At 45.4% G+C, this 20304-nt stretch overlaps 1 protein-coding gene across 3 annotated transcripts in view; it reads left to right on the top strand.

The window, feature by feature from the left end:
* Positions 1-20304, top strand: part of SLC5A11 (solute carrier family 5 member 11) — a 41364-nt gene that overhangs the window by 17031 nt on the left and 4029 nt on the right. For all 3 annotated transcript variants that reach the window (XM_081966009.1, XM_081966008.1, XM_081966010.1), the window contains 8 exons: positions 3173-3253; positions 3583-3788; positions 7977-8112; positions 11534-11641; positions 12499-12649; positions 14305-14473; positions 15230-15445; positions 17096-17261. In XM_081966009.1, the coding sequence (XP_081822135.1) occupies positions 3173-3253; positions 3583-3788; positions 7977-8112; positions 11534-11641; positions 12499-12649; positions 14305-14473; positions 15230-15445; positions 17096-17261 (1233 nt within the window). The remainder of the gene's footprint in view (positions 1-3172; positions 3254-3582; positions 3789-7976; positions 8113-11533; positions 11642-12498; positions 12650-14304; positions 14474-15229; positions 15446-17095; positions 17262-20304) is intronic.

The raw sequence follows: 20304 nt of genomic DNA, 5'->3' as shown, positions 1-20304 counted from the left end.
CTGGCATGCCATAAGTGGGGGGAGCGCAGGGGGGTCGTGTGCAGGTGTGCAGCACCCATAATGCAATGTGCGACCCCCCCCCAGTGTGCATGCACGCACTACAGATGCGACCCACCCCATTTTTGCATGCTTTTTTCGCCCTCCCCAGGCTCCAGAGGCTTTATAGGAGCATGGGGAGGACGAAAACAGCCTCCCCGACCCCCCAGAAGCCCTCCGGAGGCTTCAGGGACCTTCAGGAGGCTTCCCTGAAGCCTCTGAAGCAGTCAAAATGACCCTCCGAGCTCAGGGACCATCAAGAGGCTTTCCTGAAGCCTTCTGAGCGCTCAAAATGACTCTCCGAGCAAACAGGAAGTCTGTTCCCAAACTTCCGGTTTGCCCGTAGGACCGTTTTTTTGCGCTCCGGAGGCTTCAGGGAAGTTCATGAAGTCTCCGGTGGGCCTCCAGGGGGGCAGGGGAGGCTCTTTTCGCCCTCCCCAGGCTCCTATAAAGCCTCTGGAGCCTGTGGAGGGCAAAAAATGGCTTTAAAAAAGGGTGAACTCAGCTGGCCAGCGTGCGCATGTGTGCTGGCCAGCTGACAGGGCAGCGCCTCACGTGCCCTGGCAAATGGCTCTGCGTGCCACCTGTGGCACATGTGCCATAGGTTCGCCATCACTGATATAGACCAAGGTACCTGTCTCTCATCCTCTTCCACAGGTAACAATCAAAGAGGATGTAGCATGATGTGACTCACCCTAATATACCTAAAATGTTGATTAAATTCTGTTTTGTGACCTTCAGTTCTTCTTGGGGCTTCAAGTGCTGCTTGACTTTTGTTGCTTTTTTGGACACCTCATTTTGCCCCATTGCCAACAAAAAAAATATAGCGAGGGGGTAGCATTTGCAAATAAGTAAACTATTACTCACATTGCATGCTTTGTAAAAAATAATAATAACTTCGATACACAGACGTGCTTTGCAAGAAAGAAAATATCAACATATTAGATGTGTTGACCTACAGAGAAGGAACATCTTGAAATTTCCAAAGCAACGACGATCTTGTTCTGGCTTTCTTTAGAAAATATTACCCCTTTTCATCTTCCCTTGCTTTGAACTTCAGTGAAATGATGTCCTCAAAGTTTCCCTTTTTTTAACTACTTGAAAAGACTTTTTAAAACAGTTATGGCATTCAGCTGAGTCTTTTTGTGTACTGCCCAGAGAACTACTTGTTAACAAGGAAGAGAAAAACAGGGGAAATTAAACCACGGGGGTGGCGGGGGGGATGGCAAGCAAGGAGCCAGTCATGATCTTAGCTAGATCACCGAATGGCTTGATGGGAAGGGCAGAGGTGCCTTCTTTACCAGGCTGGCAACTGTGTCTGCTCCCCAATCCCCCAAAAGTTTTTTTTGAAGAAGACAGGAAGAGTCAGGTCATCTGAAAGCTGATTTGGGTCCCACAAAATCTCTCTCTCTCTCTCTGTTACTCTCTCTCTCTCTCTCTCTCTCTCTCTCTCTCTCTCTCTCTTTCCATCCTATGCAAAAGGCAATAGCAATAGCACAGACTTATATACCACTTCACAGTGCTTTTACAGCCCTCTCTAAGCTGTTTACAGAGTCAGCCTCTTGCCCCCAACAATCTGGGTCCTGGTTTGACTCACCTTGGAAGGATGGAAGGCTGAGTCACCCTTGAGCCTGGTAGGATTTGAACTGCTAAATTGCAGCTAGCAGTCAGCAGAAGTAGCCTGCAGTACTGGACTCTAACCACTGCGCCAACGCAGCTCAATACAATCGTTTGATAACTTTACTAGATTGTTTAAACTAGAAATATAAAAACAAACAAAAACTAATAATTGAGATAGGACACAGAATAAACAGCAAAGCGAAAGGTGCACAAAGAAGAGAAAAAGAAAGACAGAGAAACGACTTCTGACTTTCTTACGTGACATAAGTATAAATTTAAATTGACCTGCTTGCTCTAAAGTTACAACATCAATTTCATTTTTCCTATAATCTACTGATTTTTCTAATCATCAAACGGGCGTGCCACAATTTCTTTTCTTTTTTTTTTCTGTTTCACAAAGAAAGGTTTCCAAATCAGCATTCATATTAATCAGTGTCTTTTCTCTAATCAAAACGTCAATTTTGCCATCCCTGCCAGCGTCATAAAATTGTTTCTCCTCTTTCCAAAAGGGCTGCTTTCCAACTGGCACATCTTCCTTGTTGAGAAAGTATTGTTGTATTAAAAATAGTAAAACCAAATGTAGGCTAGGTACTTGGGATGCAAATAATCAGATGGGTGGAATTTTTGGCATGGAGTTCTAGTTAAAAACACGAAGAGCGAGCCTTCCAAGAAATCTCCCAATATTTAGAATTAGAATAGAATAGAGCTGGAAGGGACTTTGGAGGTATTCTAATCCAACCATTTGCTCAAGCAGGAGGCCCTAGACCATTTCAATCAATCAATCAATCAACCAATCAACCAATCAGAAAGAGCTAGAAGGGACCTTGGAGATCTTCTAGTCCAACCCCCTGCTCAAGGAGGAGAATCTATACCACTTCAGATAAATGACTGTCTAGTCTCAAAACATCCCAAAATGGGACCCAAAACATCCAGTGATGGAGCACCCATGGTTTCTGGAGGAATGCTTTTCTACTGATTCATTGTCCTCACTGTTAGGAAGTTTCTTCTTAATTCCAGGTGGCTTCTCTCTTTGATTAGTTTCCAACCATTATTCCTTGTCCTGCCCTCTGGTGCTTTGGAGAATAATTTGACCCCCTCTTCTTTGTGGAAGCCCCTCAAATACTGGAATACTGCTGTCATGTCACCTCTAATTCTTCTTTTCTTTAGATTAGCCAAGCCCAAATCTGAAACTGTTCTTCATGTGTTTTAGTCTCCAGGCCTTTGACCATCTTCTCCGAACCTTTTCCAAAGTCTCCTTTTGTTGTTGTTGTATGGTGACCAAAGTTGGTTGCAGTACTCCAGTATCACATTTAAATCACACCTCAATTATCAATTTTCTGATAGGTATAAAATTAACTTTAGCTACCGAGAACTGCTTATGGGTGGGAAGGGGGGCATGCAAATTTAACAAATGAAATAATAATAAACCTTTCAATGTCAGGGAAGGGCTTTTTTAAGGCTAGTCCAGACTTTTGGGGCAGAAACTGGGACTTAATCTCGCTCTTGCCATCTACAGGTGGCCTCGCGGCAGTGATCTACACGGACACTCTGCAGACAGTTATCATGTTGGCTGGCGCACTCACCCTGATGGGCTTCAGTGAGTACTCTTGTGTGTGTCGTTGTGTGTCTGTGTGAGAGAGAGATGTGGTATATACCGATTCGGCCAAGTAGGTAGTAAATCGGCCGGCCGTGCCCCCGAACTGGTTCTATTGGTGGTGCTGTAGGCACCGCCATCTTGGTGTTGTTTTTTTTACTACTGTGCATACATGCTTGGCGCGCAAAGCACATCCCTGAGCAAACCAGCAGTAACAGAAGCTGGAACCCACCCTTGCACCATTGGTGTGTGTTTGTGTATGTGTGTTCAGAATTGCTGTTCTGTAGCTTGCTGTGGGAGGCAGCTGAACTGGTCTATTTCAACCTCTGTAGGCTTTGCCAAAGTCGAAGGGTTTGAGGACCTGAAAAACAGATACTTCAAAGCCATTGCAAGCAACCATTATGGAAACACTAGCTGTGGCTTGCCAAGAGAGGATGCCTTCCACATATTCCGGGACCCCATCACATCTGACTTTCCCTGGCCAGGAATCCTAGTGGGAATGACCATCCCATCTCTGTGGTACTGGTGCACTGACCAGGTAAATTCATCTCATCGGCTACGTTTGTCTTGAGGGTGAGGAAGAGCTTTAAAAGGTAAAGATTTCCCTTTTCCAGTTGTATCTGACTCTAGGCTCCGATGTTCATCTCCATTTCTTAGCTGAGGGAGTCAGTGTTGTCGGAAGATATTTTCTGTGGTCATGTAGCTATCATGGTTACACACCAAAGGCATACAAAGGCTTATTACCTTCGCACTGAAATGGTACCTATTGATCTACTCGCATTTGCATGCTTTTGAAACTGCTAAGTGGATAGGAGCTGAGGCAATTACCATATTTTTGGACTATAAGACACAGCTGAATATAAGACACACCAAGATTTTGAAGAGGTAAATTTTTTAAAAAGTTTTTTTCACTCTGTAGGTCTCCCAAACCCTCTGCACACTTCATTTGTTGTGAAAAATGGGACATGCAGAGAGTTTGAGAGGCCTGCAAAGTGCTTCCGGGGGCTCGGGGGGGGGGGGAGATGAGCAAAAAACGGTCTGTTTTTCACAAAAATTGGCTCATTTTTTTGCCCCCCAAAAAGGACAGTCATAGCCTTTAGGAGGCTTGTAGAATGCTCCTGAGGGCTGGGGGGGGGGGCAAAAACAAGCAAAATATGGCCTGTTTTTCGCTCATTTCTGCCCTCCCCAGCCTCCAGGAGCATTTTGCAGGCCTCCCGAACCCTCTGCACATCCATTTTTGCGAAGTGGGCGGAGTTTCAAGAGGCCAAAAATGCTGTATTTGGTGTATAAGACACACCCAGATTTTCATTCTCTTTTTTTGGGGGGGGGGGGGGAAAGGAGCGTCTTATACTCCAAAAAATACGGTAACAGGAGCTCATCCCATTGCATGGCACTCAGGTCTCAAACCCAGTCTGTCAGCTTCCAGATGACGAGCTCGCCTTCTTTGACCAATGAATCATCGCAGGCCCTAAAGAGGGAGAGTTTTAGAAGAAGAGAAATATAAGAGTAATATAAATCGCGTGTCACAGCTGATCGTCGGAAATACCGGTTGGGGACAACTGGTAGCTTTTTTTACTGCTGGTTCGGGAGAAACCGTTCCAAACCAGTGGCATTTCACCCCTGAAATAATAACATGCTTTTAAGGGAGAACTGGGGATGGAAAAAGACGTGGCTGCTTTAATTAGGGCCGGGGTGCGTACTTGAGAAAGTTTACTCAACTTCCTGTGAATCATTTCTCAAGCGTAGCAGCTGAAATGTCGGGCATTATGAGAACATCACTGCAATCTGCCCACATGGTCATGTGTTGCCAGGGTAATACAGCAATTCCCTGGGTTAAGAATGCCCTGATTTCAGGATGACCCATGGTTAAGAATGGAGCCTATTGTTGCAAAATGTGAATCAAATACACAATGATTCAAGTTAAATACACAGAGGTTCAAGTTCATCACACAATGCTATTTGTACAGTATTATATAACATTGTTCCAGCTTACATACACATTTGACTTAAGGACAGACCTTGGAAATAGAATCCATCATGAAACTGGGAATTGCCTGTACTCGTGACACATATTTCTGACCCTGCAGAGTTACATTTTATGAGATGGGTGGCTATGTAGAACATAGAATAATGGAATTGGAAGGGACATTGGAGGTCTTCTAGTCCCCCCCCCCTGCTCAAGCAGAAGACCCTAAACCAGGAGTCTCCAACCTTAAGCCACTTTATGACTTGTAGACTTCAATTCAACTGTTTCAATTGGAAGCAGGGGTGGGTTCCTGCCAGTTCTAACCTCTTCTATAGAAGAGGTTCCACAAATCTACAGTGCCGTTTAGAACCGGTTCCAGTTCCCTCCCCCCACCCGTCCGCACATCATCAAGAGGAAGAGTGAGAGGAGGAATTCTGGGAGTTGAAGTCCACAAGTCTTAAAGCTGTCAAGTTTGAACACCCTTGGGGGGCGATTCTAAAGGGTTAGGGGTGCAAGGGACTTGTAACTTGACAGCTTTAAGACTTGCACACTTCAATGCCAGAGTTCCTGAGGCAACATGACTGGAGGAGGAATTCTGGGAGTTGAAGTCCACAAGTCTCAAAGCTGTCAAGTTTGAACACCCCTGGGGGGGATTCTAAAGGGTTAGGGGTGCAAGGGTCTTGTAATTTGACAGCTTTAAGACTTGCACACTTCAATGCCAGAGTTCCTGAGCCAACATGACTGGAGGAGGAATTCTGGGAGTTGAAGTCCACAAGTCTCAAAGCTGTCAAGTTTGAACACCCCTGGAGGTTTTTTTCCTAAAGGGTTAGGAGTGCAAGGGTCTTGTAACTTGACAGCTTTAAGACTTGCGTGCTTCAAATGCCAGAGTTCCTGAGCCAACATTTTGGTTGCTAAGCAAGAGCATTAAGTGAGTTTCACCACATTTTGCAAGTTGGCCATGTCCACCCAGTCACATGGCTGTCAAGCCACTCCCACCCAGTCACATGGCCGGCAAGCCACTCCCACCCAGTCACATGGCTGGCAAGCCACTCCCACAAAGCAGGCCACACCTACAGAAGAGGTTCTAAAAAATTTGAAACCTACTACTGACTGGAAGGGACATTGGAGGTCTTCTAGTCCCGTTCCCCCCACTAGTCAAGCAGAAGACCCTAAACCAGGGGTCTCCAACTATGGCCACTTTACGACTTGTGGACTTCAATTCCCAGAATTCTGGCAGTTGAAGTCCACAAGTCATAAAAGATTGGAGATCCCTGCCTAAACCACATTAGACAAATGGTTTTTCAATCTCTTCTCAAAAGCCTCCAGTGATGGAGCGCTCACAACTTCTGAAGGCAACTTCTGTCCCACGGGTTAATTGTCCTCACTGTCAGGAAATTCCTCCTCCTTACTTCTAGGTTGCTTCACTCCTTGGTTAGTTTCCATCCATGGCTTCTTGTCTTGACTTCTGATGCTTTGGAGAATAAGTTTGGTAAATAAATAAATACTGATATGGTTGGCACCATGATCCAACCTTGGTGGATGTTCTGAATGAGTGGCATTCTGGTGGGGAGGACACCCCCTCCCTTCTCCTGACTATAGGCCTTCAATCCAGGCTTCCCACATTCAAGGCCATCATTGTCTGCTTTCAGAACGCAGCATCGCAACCTATATGGAGGAGAGGGCAGGGCAAACGGCCTTGATGAACAGAAGGAAGAGCTGCTTCCAAGGCAACAGTTCAGATAAGCTGGCTATAAGTCCCCGGCAGAGAAAACAATGTGAGAAAAATTCTCAGACAGGTCCTCTGGCACCCTCCAATTCACACAAAGATAAAGAGAGGGAGGGAGGGAGGGAGGAGCAAGGACATTCAGACTTGCAAAATTTTGTCCCTAGAGCTTTACAATAAACGTATCCTAAAAGAGCCACGGCGGTTCCGTGGTTAGAAGGCAGTACTTCTGCTGACTGCCTGTAGTTCGGCAGTTCGATTCTCACCAGCTCAAGGTCGACTCAGCCTTCCATCCTCCAAGGTGGGTAAAATGAGAACCCAGATTGTTGGGGGAAAGAGGCTGACTCCGTAAACCACTTAGAGAGGGCTGTAAAGAATTGTGAAGCTGTATATGTCTAAATACTATTGCTCTTGCTCTTTCCTTCCTTCCTTCCTTCCATCCATCCATCTATCCATCCATCCATCATTTGCAATGGTTAGAAGGCAGTATTGCAGGCTAATTCTGCCCACTGTAAACCTCTTAGAGAGGGCTGTAAAGAACTGTGAAGCGGTATATAAGTGCTATTGCTATTGCTTTTTTCCTTCCTTCCTTCCTTCCTTCCTTCCTTCCTTCCTTCCTTCCTTCCTTCCATCCATCCATCCATCCATCCATCCATCCATCATTTGCAGTGGTTAGAAGGCAATATTGCCCACTGTAAACCGCTTAGAGAGGGCTGTAAAGAACTATGAAGCGGTATATAAGTCTATTGCTAGTGCTATTTGGCCTTGTTTTTTTTTAGTCTGGTCTACTTTGGTGGAGTGACATTTGGGGTACATCTTCATTTACCTTCTAGGTCCTGGAGTCAGAAGCATCTGCGAGTCCAGAGCCAAGGGAGCCAAAACAACTTTTTAAAAAAATTGGCTGAAACTTTGGACCGTTGTGACCGCCGTCTTGAACTTTTTTTTAATATCCCTCGCAGACTCCCTTAGTGTGACACGGGAGGCTCTTGTAAGTGAAGAAGGAAAAATAAACGCTTTGCATCTCCTTTTCATTGAAGGTCATTGTCCAAAGATCTCTGGCAGCGAAGTCTCTCTCTCATGCCAAAGGCGGTGCCCTGCTAGCCTCCTACTTGAAGATCCTGCCTCTCTTCATGATGGTTTTGCCTGGCATGATCAGCCGCATCCTCTTTCCAGGTCAGAGCGAGCGGGGAGGCCCATAAAGGGAAAAAAATCATGTAGAAAAGAAGAAGCATTTGGGGTTTTTTGAGAATCACCCTTCCCTTCGTATGCTGATATGGTTTGGTTCTAGCCCAGGGGATGAACTAAGAAAGAAAGAGTCAACTCCTAACGTCGCCATAGTGAGGGAAGGGGGGAGGAGCGCATTCCACGCATACTTTCAGCTAGAGTCGGATCTCAGATTACTGCAGCAGACTTGGGAGGGGTGCACCTCATTGGGGAATGTGATTTATGACACAGACTGAGGGGAGGGAAGGAACAGGGGTAAGGTTCATCTATAACTCAAACAAAACGTAGAACTGACTGCAAAAAGGCCTTGCTTAATGGTGCTCCTAATAAATAACTACTGTATTTATAACGTATAAGACGACTTTTTAACCCCAAAAAATTATTTAAAAAATCAGAGTTGTCTTATATGCCGAGTATACCAAAAAAGAAAAAGAAAAGAAAAAGCAACGCTGCCAAGCAAAAAGCCGCGCCGCTACCAGTGCAGACGCCGGCCTTTCAATCGATAACCTTGTGCTCCTCGCCTGGGCATATGGATGGATGAGCGCTGGGATGGCTTAGTAAGGTCTGGCTGGAGGTCTGGAGGAGGAAGGCGCTGAGCTCAAACTACGAAAGCCCGGCAGCACAGAGGCCTTCAGACGGCTCACGGGCGCCTGAAAGTAGGGGGTCGTCTTATATGCCCAATTGCCTTATATGGCAGAATATACGGTAGTTTTATATTGAAACTTGGCTCAATACTCATGAATCAATTAGGACATTTTTAGGAAACCTGACAGAAAGTCTAAGAAGACAGCCTCATTATTAATTATTTAATAATTATCAATATATTATTATTATTTATTTAATAATTATCAATATATTATTATTTAATAATAAATGTTTTAATTTATTAATAATAATAAATACATTTAATAAATTAATATATTTTTATTTGTCATTTAGTAGTATTAATGTACTATTATTTGTTATTTAGTACATTGTTAATATATTTTATTATTTCATTATTTATGCGCTTTTTATTATTTAATACATTATTAAAAGATTCATTTAAATATTGAACATTTTATCTAGTAAATACACGTCTTCTCAGACTGTTTCTTCCTCAGTTCACCGAGACTGGGCTAAAGCCAGAGCAAATCAGGATACAAAGGGAGGTGTAATTCTCAAAAACATTCAAATGCTTCTTCTTTTCTATATGATTTTTAAAAAAATAGAATTATTTGTTCTGGAAAATAAACCTCTTTCTATTCCTCTGTATACAGTTGTGATAGTTATCCTGGTTTGTTTGTTTTTATTGGCCTTTTTACATTCTTTGCTGAGTTATCTATTGTTGATTTTGGTCCCTCTCTATGTTCCCACAGCATACAAAACTAAGATGTGGATTGCTTATTTGGGCCTAATGGACCATGTGGGTTCTTTGTCATAATTATTGTGTTGAATAAACTCAGTCAATTACATTTTTAAAAATAGATAGTTAAGCCAATTATAATTCAGTTTGACCAAGCATGATGTATAAACTTGGTTGGGTTCACACATTCAGCTACACTTTGCTTAATCTGAATTCCCTGGGGAAAATATCTCTGGCTGGGTTCGTAGAAAAAAGCTACCTCGGAAATAAACAATCCATGCTCTTGTGTGTGTCTTTCACATTCTGACATGGTAACCTGGCCACTGTATGGGTGCTCCTGAGGAGAGCTGGAGTGATGGATGAAGGCAACTCGCCTGCCAGGTGCCCAAGCAAACTATCAATACACCTACAGAATGTCCATGGCCACCTTGAGTGAAATACTACCGTCCCTCCCTCAGCTGGCTTTAGAAATGGCTGGCTGGTTTAAAACAAAGGATGCGAGGCAGAAGAGGTCCTCCAGAAGCTGTGGAGTGAGACTGGGAAAAGTACAAGTTCTCCTCCGACTCCGATTAAGGTTTAGAATCTCAGATCAAAGATAAGGCCAGGTAACCGGAGTAGAGGAGCTGTTTGCTTCAGACAACTGTTCTTTCTGTAGAAATAAATAAAGCAAGTAGCCAGGAATTGGTTTAATTTATGGGTTTGGTTCTCCTGCCGTGTTTAAAATCTCGCTTTATTTCATGTTATTGATTCTCTGTTTAAATTATATAATGGGTCTTTAAACTTTAGCAGTCATCCTTCAAGCCATGTTCTCTCAGTTGTACCTATTGCATCCCGTGACCTGGGAATCTTGGTTGAATGTTTTAATATTTATACCCTGTTTCCCCCCAAAATAAGACCTCCCTGGATAATAAGCCCAATTGGGCTTTTGAGCACATGGCCTAAAATAAGCCCTCCCCCAAAAATAAGCCCTCTCCAAAAATATTGCAACACAGCAGCAGCCAGGAGGTGACCATGCTCACCGCCTCCTGAACCTCAAAAATAATCAGACCTCCCTGAAAATAAGGCCAAGTGCTTATTTCGGGTGTCAAAAGAAAATGAGACCCTGTCTTATTTTCGGGGAAACATGGTAGATGAAAGGGTTTTTTACATTTTTAGAAATAAAGTTTGGTTCCCTTCATCTCCTTGGAAATTGCTGTAACTCGGGGGTGTCCAAACTTGGGAACTTTTAAGACAAGTCCACAAGTCTTGAAGTTCCCAAGTTTGGACACCCCTGAGCAAGGTTGTAGATATATCCCAGATAGCTAGAAATTAGCTATATAGGAATTGTTTCAGCATTTGCATTTTGATCTTTTGAGGCAGTTCAGGATTTTCATTCGCACTCAGGTAAGAGATTAGAATTCAGGAGAGATCCTTCTGGAAAGAAAGTTGCAGGAGCTACCAGTCTCTATCGCAGGATGGGCTCAGCTGGGAAAACCAAGACGGCTCGGTGGCGCAGTGGTTAGAGTGCAGTACTGCAGGCTACTTCTGCTGGCTGCCTGCAATTTGGCAGTTCAAATCTCACCAGGCTGAAGGTTGATTCAGCCTTCCATCCTTCCGAGCTGGTAAAATGAGGACCCAAATTGTTGGGGGCAAAATGCTGACTCTGTAAACTGCTTAGAGAGGGCTGTCAAGCACTGTGAAGAGGTATATACCTTAGACCAGGGGTGTCCAAACTTGGGAACTTTAAGGCTTGTGGACTTCAACTCCCAGAATTCCCCAGCCAGCTGGCTGGGGAATTCTGGGAGTTGAAGTCCACAAGTCTTAAAGTTCCCAAGTTTGGACACCCCTGCCTTAGACCTATATAAGTCTAGATTTATTGCTATTGCTTCCAGAAGTAGAAATTGGGACACTTCCATCCTGCAGGGTCCATTCTGATCACAAAATGGCAGCCCTGAATCTGCTTTCTAATCTTTTTTTTTTAACCTTTTCAATTTGTCCAGTTTTCTCTCACCCTTCGTAACTTTTTTTCGTTCTGTTTTGTTGCAGATCTAGTGGCCTGTGCTGATCCCAACTCCTGTAAGGAGATCTGTGGCAATCCGTCTGGATGTTCAGATATTGCGTACCCCAAACTTGTCCTTGAGCTTCTGCCACTGGGTAAGGGGGCTTCTCATTACTGCATAGAGGGGCACTGTTAACAGGCAGGCCTAGATAGGACTCTTGGGAGCCCGACAGTGGTGGGATATGACCAGTACGTCCCGGTATACCGGTGCCCGCTGAGAGCATTAGGTACCGTTCCAGTACGGTGCTCCTGAGTGCCCACCCGCCCTCCTGCTCTCCTTAACACTATTTGAGCCGATCGGGGCATTTGCGCGCACACACGGAGTGTATGGTGCGTGCCTGACGCTCCAACGAGCAGCTGGTACACATGGTCGGCGGCCGGCCCCATTGCACTGTACCAGTTGCAACGGGATCAAGAACCCACCACTGGAGCCCGAGGCATTTTTGCCTTCAGGAGCAGGAGGTTAGATTAATGGTGGAGAAAATAATTGCAACACTTGCAGATAACATAAAACTAGATGGAATAGCATCTTCTCATCTTTTTCACCTCTCCTCTTTCTCACTGCCTTCTCCTACTGGCATGTTATGATTTGTCAATTGTCGTTTGTATCATGATTTATGACCTGTCCCTTTGTTCTTTGTATGTACACTGAAAGCTTCTGCACTGGAGACAAATTCCTTGTGGGTCCAATCACACTTAGCCAAGAAAAAATATTCTAATAATTCTAATTCTAGTTATTCTGTTCTGTGGTTTTATACATCTGTGAAAAGTAACCTAGATATTTTTTTTCCCTTTGTCAATTGAAACAATTCCTGATTTTATTTTATTTTTTTGGAGTTGGAAGCAAGCTATGACTTAGCAAAGAGCAAGAATTTTTTGATGTCCTGAAGAGGATGCTGATAAGGAATATTCTCACCCTAGCTCACCAACAGCCCCTCTTTTTTACTTCTAGGACTAAGAGGGCTTATGATGTCAGTCATGATCGCAGCGCTGATGTCCTCTTTGACTTCCATCTTCAACAGCGCAAGCACGATTTTTACCATGGACCTTTGGCGAAATCTTCGACCACTATCTTCTGAATGGGAGCTCATGATCGTTGGCAGGTAAGACCTCCCAGGCCATGGGACCCATCTAGCAACAGTCCCAGGCATACTCTACTCTGAGGAGTATCAGAGGGCAAGAAACTCACCAAGGTGAGAAGCAACCTAGAATTAAGGAGAAACTTCATAACAGTGAGGACAATTAACCAGTGGAACAGCTGGCCTTCAGACGTTGTGGGTGCTTCATCACGGGAGGTTTTTAAGAAGAGACTGGACAGTCACTTGTCTGAGATGATATAGGTTCTCCTGCTTGAGCAGGGGATTGGACTAAAGACCTCCAAGGTCTCTTCCAGCTGTATTCTATTCTAATTCTAGGAGGCAAGCTGTAGCCAAACAAACGAACAAAAAAGATCTATATGGAATGAGCTTATTCTGAGGATCACTTGAAAGAAATGATTTGAAAGAGATGACTCTGTGTGTGCGCACAAAACCTCTCTGATGATCATTCAAGGAGCCTGACCTTTTTTCAATGATTCAAATTGCATCACAATGTTCATGAATGGGTTCTGTAAAGCAATGTGTCAGGACTGTCCCAACTTGGTCTTTAGGAAAGAAAGACCCTTGACTCCATGATTGAAGCGAAAGGTTTACTAAGTTCAAAAGGTTACAGGATAAGCAAAGCTGGATCTGAATATTTCTGTGCAAAGCCTGCATTTTTTCCCTGTCTCTTGTTCCCTCCCCCTTGACCAGTCCATCAGTGTCCAGTCGTATTTGTTTTAAGCGTTTGAGGAATGGCATCGAGGTTTGTTTCAAAGTAGTTTCACATTTCACTCTCACAGACTATCCTTGATCAGCTGGTTCCTTCCAGATTGACACTTCTGGTTCAGTGGTGGGATTCAAAATTTTTTACTACTGGTTCTGTGGGCATGGCTTGGTGGGCGTGGTGTGGCTTGGTGGGCATGGCTTGGCGGCATGGCAGGGGAAGGATACTGTAAAATCTCCAATCCCTCCCCACTCCAGGGGAAGGACATTGTAAAATCCCCATTCCCTCCCCACTCCAGGGAAAGGAGACTGTAAAATCCCCATTCCCTCCCCACTCCAGGGAAAGGATACTGTAAAATCTCCAATCCCTCCCCACTCCAGGGGAAGAACATTGTAAAATCCCCATTCTCTCCCCACTCCTGGGGAAGGTTACTGCAAAATCCCCATTCCCTCCCAATCAGCTGGGACTCAGGGGGCAGATAATAGATGGGGGCGGGGCCAGCCAGAGGTGGTGTTTACTGGTTCTCCAAACTGCTCAAATTTCCGCTACTGGCTCTCTAGAACTGGTCAGAACCTGCTGAATACCACTTCTTTTCTGGTTCCTGTCACCCTATCATCCCCTCCCTTCCTCCCTTTGCCCATTTCCTATTTCCCCATCCTCCTCCCCTCTTCCCGTGTTTTATGGCAGGATGCCAACGAAGCAAGGAATGCTGAAGATGGCAGGCCTAACAAAACTTTTCCTTACCCGGAAGCCTGAAAAAGCTCAGGATCCTTTAACGAACGGCAGAGAAGGGCTGTGCTCTTGGAAGGCCAGAGAGCTTTTTGCAACCTTGCTCAGTCCAAATCCACCGTTCCAAAGCTCCTGAGGGGAAGGCCTCCACTCTCTGCCATGATCTGCTCATCCCCAGTTTGAAGAGCGTGTCATCCAAATGACCAGGCCTTCCTTCTCCCCACAGGGTGTTTGTTCTGCTCCTTGTCGTCATTTCCATTTTGTGGATCCCACTGGTGCAGGCGAGCCAGGGTGGACAGCTCTTCATCTACATCCAGACCATCAGCTCTTACCTGCAGCCCCCGGTGGCCATTGTGTTTATCCTCGGATGCTTTTGGAAGCGGACAAACGAGAAGGTAATTCTGAGCACTCTTGGGTGATGTCAGAAATGCCATCACTTAAACCTCCAAATTAGGCATCCTCAAACTATGGCCCGCAGGCTGGATACGGCCCTCCAAAACCATGTGATCCATTAAAAGTCTTTAAAAGTCATTAAAGTCACTAAAAGTCTTTAAAAACAGCCTTTCAGATGCTTTTCACAGTCATGTGATCCATTAAAAGTCTTTAAAAGTCATAAAAGTCACTAAAAGTCTTTAAAAACAGCCTTTCAGATGTTTTTCACAGCCATGTGATCCATTAAAAGTATTTTTTATTCTTTTTTTAATGGCCTATTTTAAGAAGCCTGAAGCTGCTGTTGTAATGAAGTTAGGCAAGTGGCAAGAAAGTTTGGCCTTTTTTTCCCTTTGGGGGAGGGGGTCTTAAGTAACTAGATTCCTTGGGTTGAGTAAGGACGGCAAGGACAAAGGCAAAAGGGACTGCTAAATTGGCCACGCCCACCCAATCACATGACCACCTAGCTACACCCACCCATCTGGTGCACCACCCCCAACAGTGTGAGGGAAAGTGAATCGGCCCCCTGTTCAAACAGTTTGAGGACCCCTGCTCTAAATTGAAAGGATCCTTGGCTCCATTTGTTGAGAAAGGTATAATTTTATTAGAAGTCAATTGTATTGCAGTGATGCATAGCCAGAACCAAGAATCACATGCCAAATCCCCAAAGTTCGACTTTTCCCTCCCTTAACTGCTGGTTTCTTTTCTTGGTTTTCCTTCAGGGGGCATTTTGTGGTCTTGTAATTGGCATGGTGATAGGCCTGATCCGGATGGTTTTGGATTTCGTCTACCTGCAGCCGGGCTGCGGGGAGTCAGATAACCGGCCAGCTGTGGTGAAATACGTGCATTATCTCTACTTCTCCATGATCCTGGGAGTGATCACGCTCATCGTGGTGGTAGCTATCAGCCTCTTGACGGAGCCCCCTCCAGAGGAAAGGGTACGCGCATTGAGAGGGATGCTGCCTGTTTCCACTGTCGTGCTTTAGCGCCCTGCTTAGACTGATCTGGCTACCTAGAATAAAATCAATGAACTAAGGAGTTGATCTAAGAGTCACGTAGAGATGGGTAGAACGAATGTCTGTTTCAATAGAAATACTTTCTCCCCACCCACCCAAATTAAGCTCTGTAGACTCAAGCTTCATTAAAGAAATAGGTTGGCTGGAGTTGCCTGTTTTGCAGTGAGATCATGTTCCAAAGACAGTAACAGAAGAAGAGTTGGAAAGGACCTCAGAGGTCTTCTAGTCCAGCCCCCTGATCAAGCAGGAGATCCTATACCATTCCAGAGAAATGGCCGTCCAGTCTCTTCTTAAAAGCCTCCAATGATGGAGCATCCACAACTTCTGAAGGCAACTTCTGTTCCACTGGTTGATTGTTCTCACTGTTAGGAAATTTATCCTTAGTTCTAGGCTGTTTCTCTCCTTGGTGAGTTTCCATCCATTGTTTCTTGTCCTGCCTCCTGGGGCTTTGAAAAATAAGTTGGTCCCCTTCTTCCTTCAAGTGTTGGAAGACTGCTATTATGTCAGGTATCAGACACCTCAAGGTTTAGAAATGGGGGTTTCTATAGAGAGGAAAAACGATGATACAACCCGGAGAAATGTGCAAACTCGCTAGTTCTACAGATATCTACAGTATGTTAGCAGAGGCCAGAAAGTATGCAGAATATTGACATTTTCTCCATTTTAGCGGTGCTGTAAAAACCTATGGGACTCTTCCCCTCCACCTTCTGCATGCTTACCTCACCATCCAAGGCACATCAGCCGACCACGCTGCCAGGCGAGGGCCCAGGAAGGCCCCGTGCTTGGAATAGCGTTGGTGGAGCATCGGCCCCAATTTCTGGCAATGGGAAGTCACCTTCCCTGGTTGCTCCTGTAAGTCTCTTGGTGGAGGATGTCTTTTGGAGCAGGAGTTGTGCTGATGATTTCATTCATTCTGGCTAGTTTCGTCCTCTGTGCAGCTGCAAAACAGCAAATCCGCTCTCAATAAGGTTTAACAGAGTGCAGTGGTGGGTTGCAGGCGGTATGCCCCGGTACGGGTGTACCAGAGCCTGTCTGGAGCTCCTTACCACCCGCCCGCCCACGCTCCTTAAAGTCTTTGGCGCTTACGCACACGACGCGTACAGGCCTGCACGATGCTCCGCCAAGCAGCTGGAGCAGAGGCTCACAGAGGCGTCGCTGGATGCATGCGCACGTCCATGTGGACGACACCGGGTTGGAACGGGATCAGGAACTCACCACTGGTTGGAAGGGACCTTGTAGGTCATCTAGTCCAACCCCCACCCTACCCAAGCAGGAGACCCTACACCATTTCTGACAGGTAGCAGCCCAGTCTCTTCTTGATGAACTTGTTGAGTTAACTGGCCTAACCTAAGGATGGCTCCGAACTCCAATGGTGGTGCCCTTTGCGCGTGGAATGCCTTTGGAACAGAATAGAATTCTTTATTGGCCAAGTGGGATTGGGCACACAAGGAATTTGGGTTTGGTGCAGATGCTCTCAATGTACGTAGAAGGACAAGATACATTCGTTACGAATCATAAGGCACAAGAAAGGAAGGAAGCCATTCTGTTGAATCCTGGTTTTTGTCTAAACAGATCAGCGGCCTCACCTGGTTCACACGCAAGCATGTTCCAAGGAAAAGGGATGTTCCGATTCCATCGTTATCCATTCCGGTCAAGGGAATCCATGAGGCTGGTCCTTCTCCTGCGGGGCAGCTGGAAATCACGGATGGCCCAGAAAACAGCTGCAAAAACCCTTCAGGTAAGAGGCCCGTCTGGGAGAGCAACAGATGAATCTGTCATCTGATGGAGACCACGAATTGGGGCTCCGGGGGGGGGGGGGGGTTGTGCCTCCTTGACCTCCTGCTCCAAAAGGACAGAGCAGAAGGCAAATTGGCCCCCCCTGCCCCCCAGTCTAAAGTAGGTTCCAGTCTGTGAATTGATTGAGCCATTGTTTTGATTTAGTGCAGAAAAACGGATTGATTGAAATATTAATCGCAAGTTACTCTATTGCCGAGATGGCGAACCTATGGCACAGGTGTCAGAGGAGGCATGCAGAGCCCTCTCGGTGGGCACGTATGCCATCACAAGCTTCTCTTCTGGTTTCTGACGTGCCGGCCAGCTGGTCTTTGCGGGCACCAGAAAACGGCCTGAAAAACAACCTGAAAATGGCCCCAAAATGGCCAAAAGACAGGCATGCGCATACTGGCCAGCTGGTCTTTGGGTTTCCAGCACTCCGGTATGTGCACATGCCTGCGCATTTCAATTTGGGCACTCAGTGCCGAAAAGGTTCACCATCTCAGCTCTATCCTCTCCCTCTCCCCCCCTCTCTCCCCCCCCTCTCTCTCTTTCGCCTGTCTTCTAACATCTGTCTATATCATCTATTTCCCTCCCTGTCTTTGTGTATCGCATTCATTCATTCAATTTCTATAGCTGTCCATCTCAACCAATGACTCTAGGTGGCAATTCTAAAACTATTTAAAAGAAACATTTAAAGCACCAAAAACATCAAAAATAAACATAGTGTATACCAGGGGTGTCCAAACTTGGGAACTTTAAGACTTGTGGACTTCAACTCCTAGAATTCCCCAGCCAGCATGGCTGGCTGGGGAATTCTGGGAGTTGAAGTCCACAAGTCTTAAAGTTCCCAAGTTTGGACACCCCTGTTGTATACTAATTAAGCCAGTGAAAAGTAAAGCCAAGGAAGGGGACCCAGACAAGGCTATTCAGCCAAGTCTCTAAAGCTTTATGAAAAGCCATCAGGATCAGGGCCATTCTAATTTTGGAGGGAGAGAGAAAAACCCTCGATCCTGACCTACAGTGAAAAGGCGAAGATTCAATCCTATCCAGTGGTGGGATCCTGCCGGTTTGACATCCGGTTTGGTGACTGCGGGCTTCGTGTGCACGCATCAGGGGTTTTAACAAAACCTACCTTCCACCAGTGATGGGTTTCTACCAGTTTGGACCTGTTCAGCCGAACTGGTAGTGATTTGGCGGCCTGGGTCGCTGAAACTAGCAGCGACCCAGGCTGGCCACGTTTCCGAACAGGTCCCGGGAGTGGCGCCGTTGGTGTCGCCATCTTGTTTTTCAGTTCTGCGCATGCGCAGAATAATTTTAATTGTACTGCACATGCACGCACAGCACGCATCAAGCCCGCACATGAGTGAACTGGCAGTAATGCCTGCCGAATCCCACCCCTGCCTTCCACGTTACTTCTGGGGAGTAACACAGCTGAGGTGCGGGAATCCGTGCAAATCAGCTGAGAGGATGTAGGTAAGTAAAGCACAGGGGCGGGCGGGTGGACCCACCTGATGGTCCAAGTGAACCGGTTCGCTCCCCGGCTGATTGTCGGAGGTACCAGTTCATGCAAACCGGTTCGAACCATCTGAATCCCACGATCCTATCTCCTCCTTCCCAACCCCAGGCAGCCTTGATCAACTGAGTTTCTGTCTCCCAAATTCTGAGGGGAGGGTTTCCAAGTCCAGGTCAATCAGGAAGCCAGCCAGGCCTCGTGAACGAAGGCTGGGCAGGAGCAGAACCCCCCATTGGCATCCAGAGATGGATTGCTCCATTGTCTTTGGAGAGTTATCCAGGTCTCAGTTGTCCCAAAGGTGCTTTTTCCAAAAGGCAACTGGACTTTCTTGGGTTTTTCCTTCAAAGCATTTCGCTTCTCCTCCAAGAAGCTGCCTCAGTTTACTCAGTTGTGCAATAGGTCTCCGAACACTCAGACAGGAGGGACTGCAGGTGCATTTCCATTTTTTAAAGGGAGGCTGAGATGCGCTTTTCTAGGGACAAAGCAGTTTCTTGGCTCCAAAGCCAAGTCTGGGCATCTTCTATCCTGGCTACAAAACCATGGGTGCCCCCCTCCCCCCCCAGCATTAAAGAGGTTGTAAAATGGTGCTGATAGAAGCCCCAATATTTGGACAAAATGACAATAGAACTAAAAGAAAGAGAAGAATCAGACTTTCAGAATGTTTGGAATAAAATATACAAGTGGCTAGAAATCAAAAGCCAAAACAGGAAATAGAGAATACAAATAGATGGAGATACAAATAATGAATATTACTATAAGTGTTTATACTATGCTTGTTACATCATAGGACAAGGCTACAGTAATTGGAAGGCAATGCAGAAGGGAGAATTATATAAGCTAGGCAGGAAAGCCGATATGGAAAGCTGTAAAATTACTCTATATTGTTATGTATGTTCCGTGTTTTGTTTTGTTTATTGTGGTTTTTTTCCTTCTTGTGTCTTTTTTACTCAATAAATATTTATTTTAAAAAAATATTTTATAAATAAAAATAAATAAATTCAATATTTATTGAATTTATTTAATAAAAATTATTAAAAGAAAAGAAAGAAGCCCCAATATCTGGGGATCCCCAGAGGGAGAATCCCCAAGGCTGCCCCCCCTCTCTCTCCAATGGGAGGAAGGGAATTCCACAGGCTTGTAGTGACCCCTCGAGGCGCCTCTTGGCAAAGCCCAGCAGATCCCTTGCAAATGCTGAGGGGGCCTTGCCAAAAAAACAAAAAACAAATACCAAACCCTTGCAAATTTGTAAAAGTCGAATTAGGACATTAAATCTACTGATCTGAGCTTTAGAATTTATAATGACACATTCTGGGATCAGCGTTGACCCTAGTTGGTCCCAGAAACTTGCCAGCAAATTCCAAAGGTTCAAATGAGGAGCTTTTGAGGGAACCGTGGAGTTCTTTTTTCAAATGAACAGAGTTGGAAGGGACCTTGTAGGTCATCTAGTCCAACCTCCTGCTCAAGCAGGAGACCCTATACACCATTTCTGACA

This window comes from Natrix helvetica (genome assembly GCF_964273705.1).
Source record: "Natrix helvetica genome assembly, chromosome: 13".
NCBI classification, from domain to species: Eukaryota; Metazoa; Chordata; class Lepidosauria; order Squamata; family Natricidae; genus Natrix; species Natrix helvetica.
Note: the sequence above shows the minus strand (reverse complement) of the source record. Positions and strands in the feature narration are given on the sequence as shown.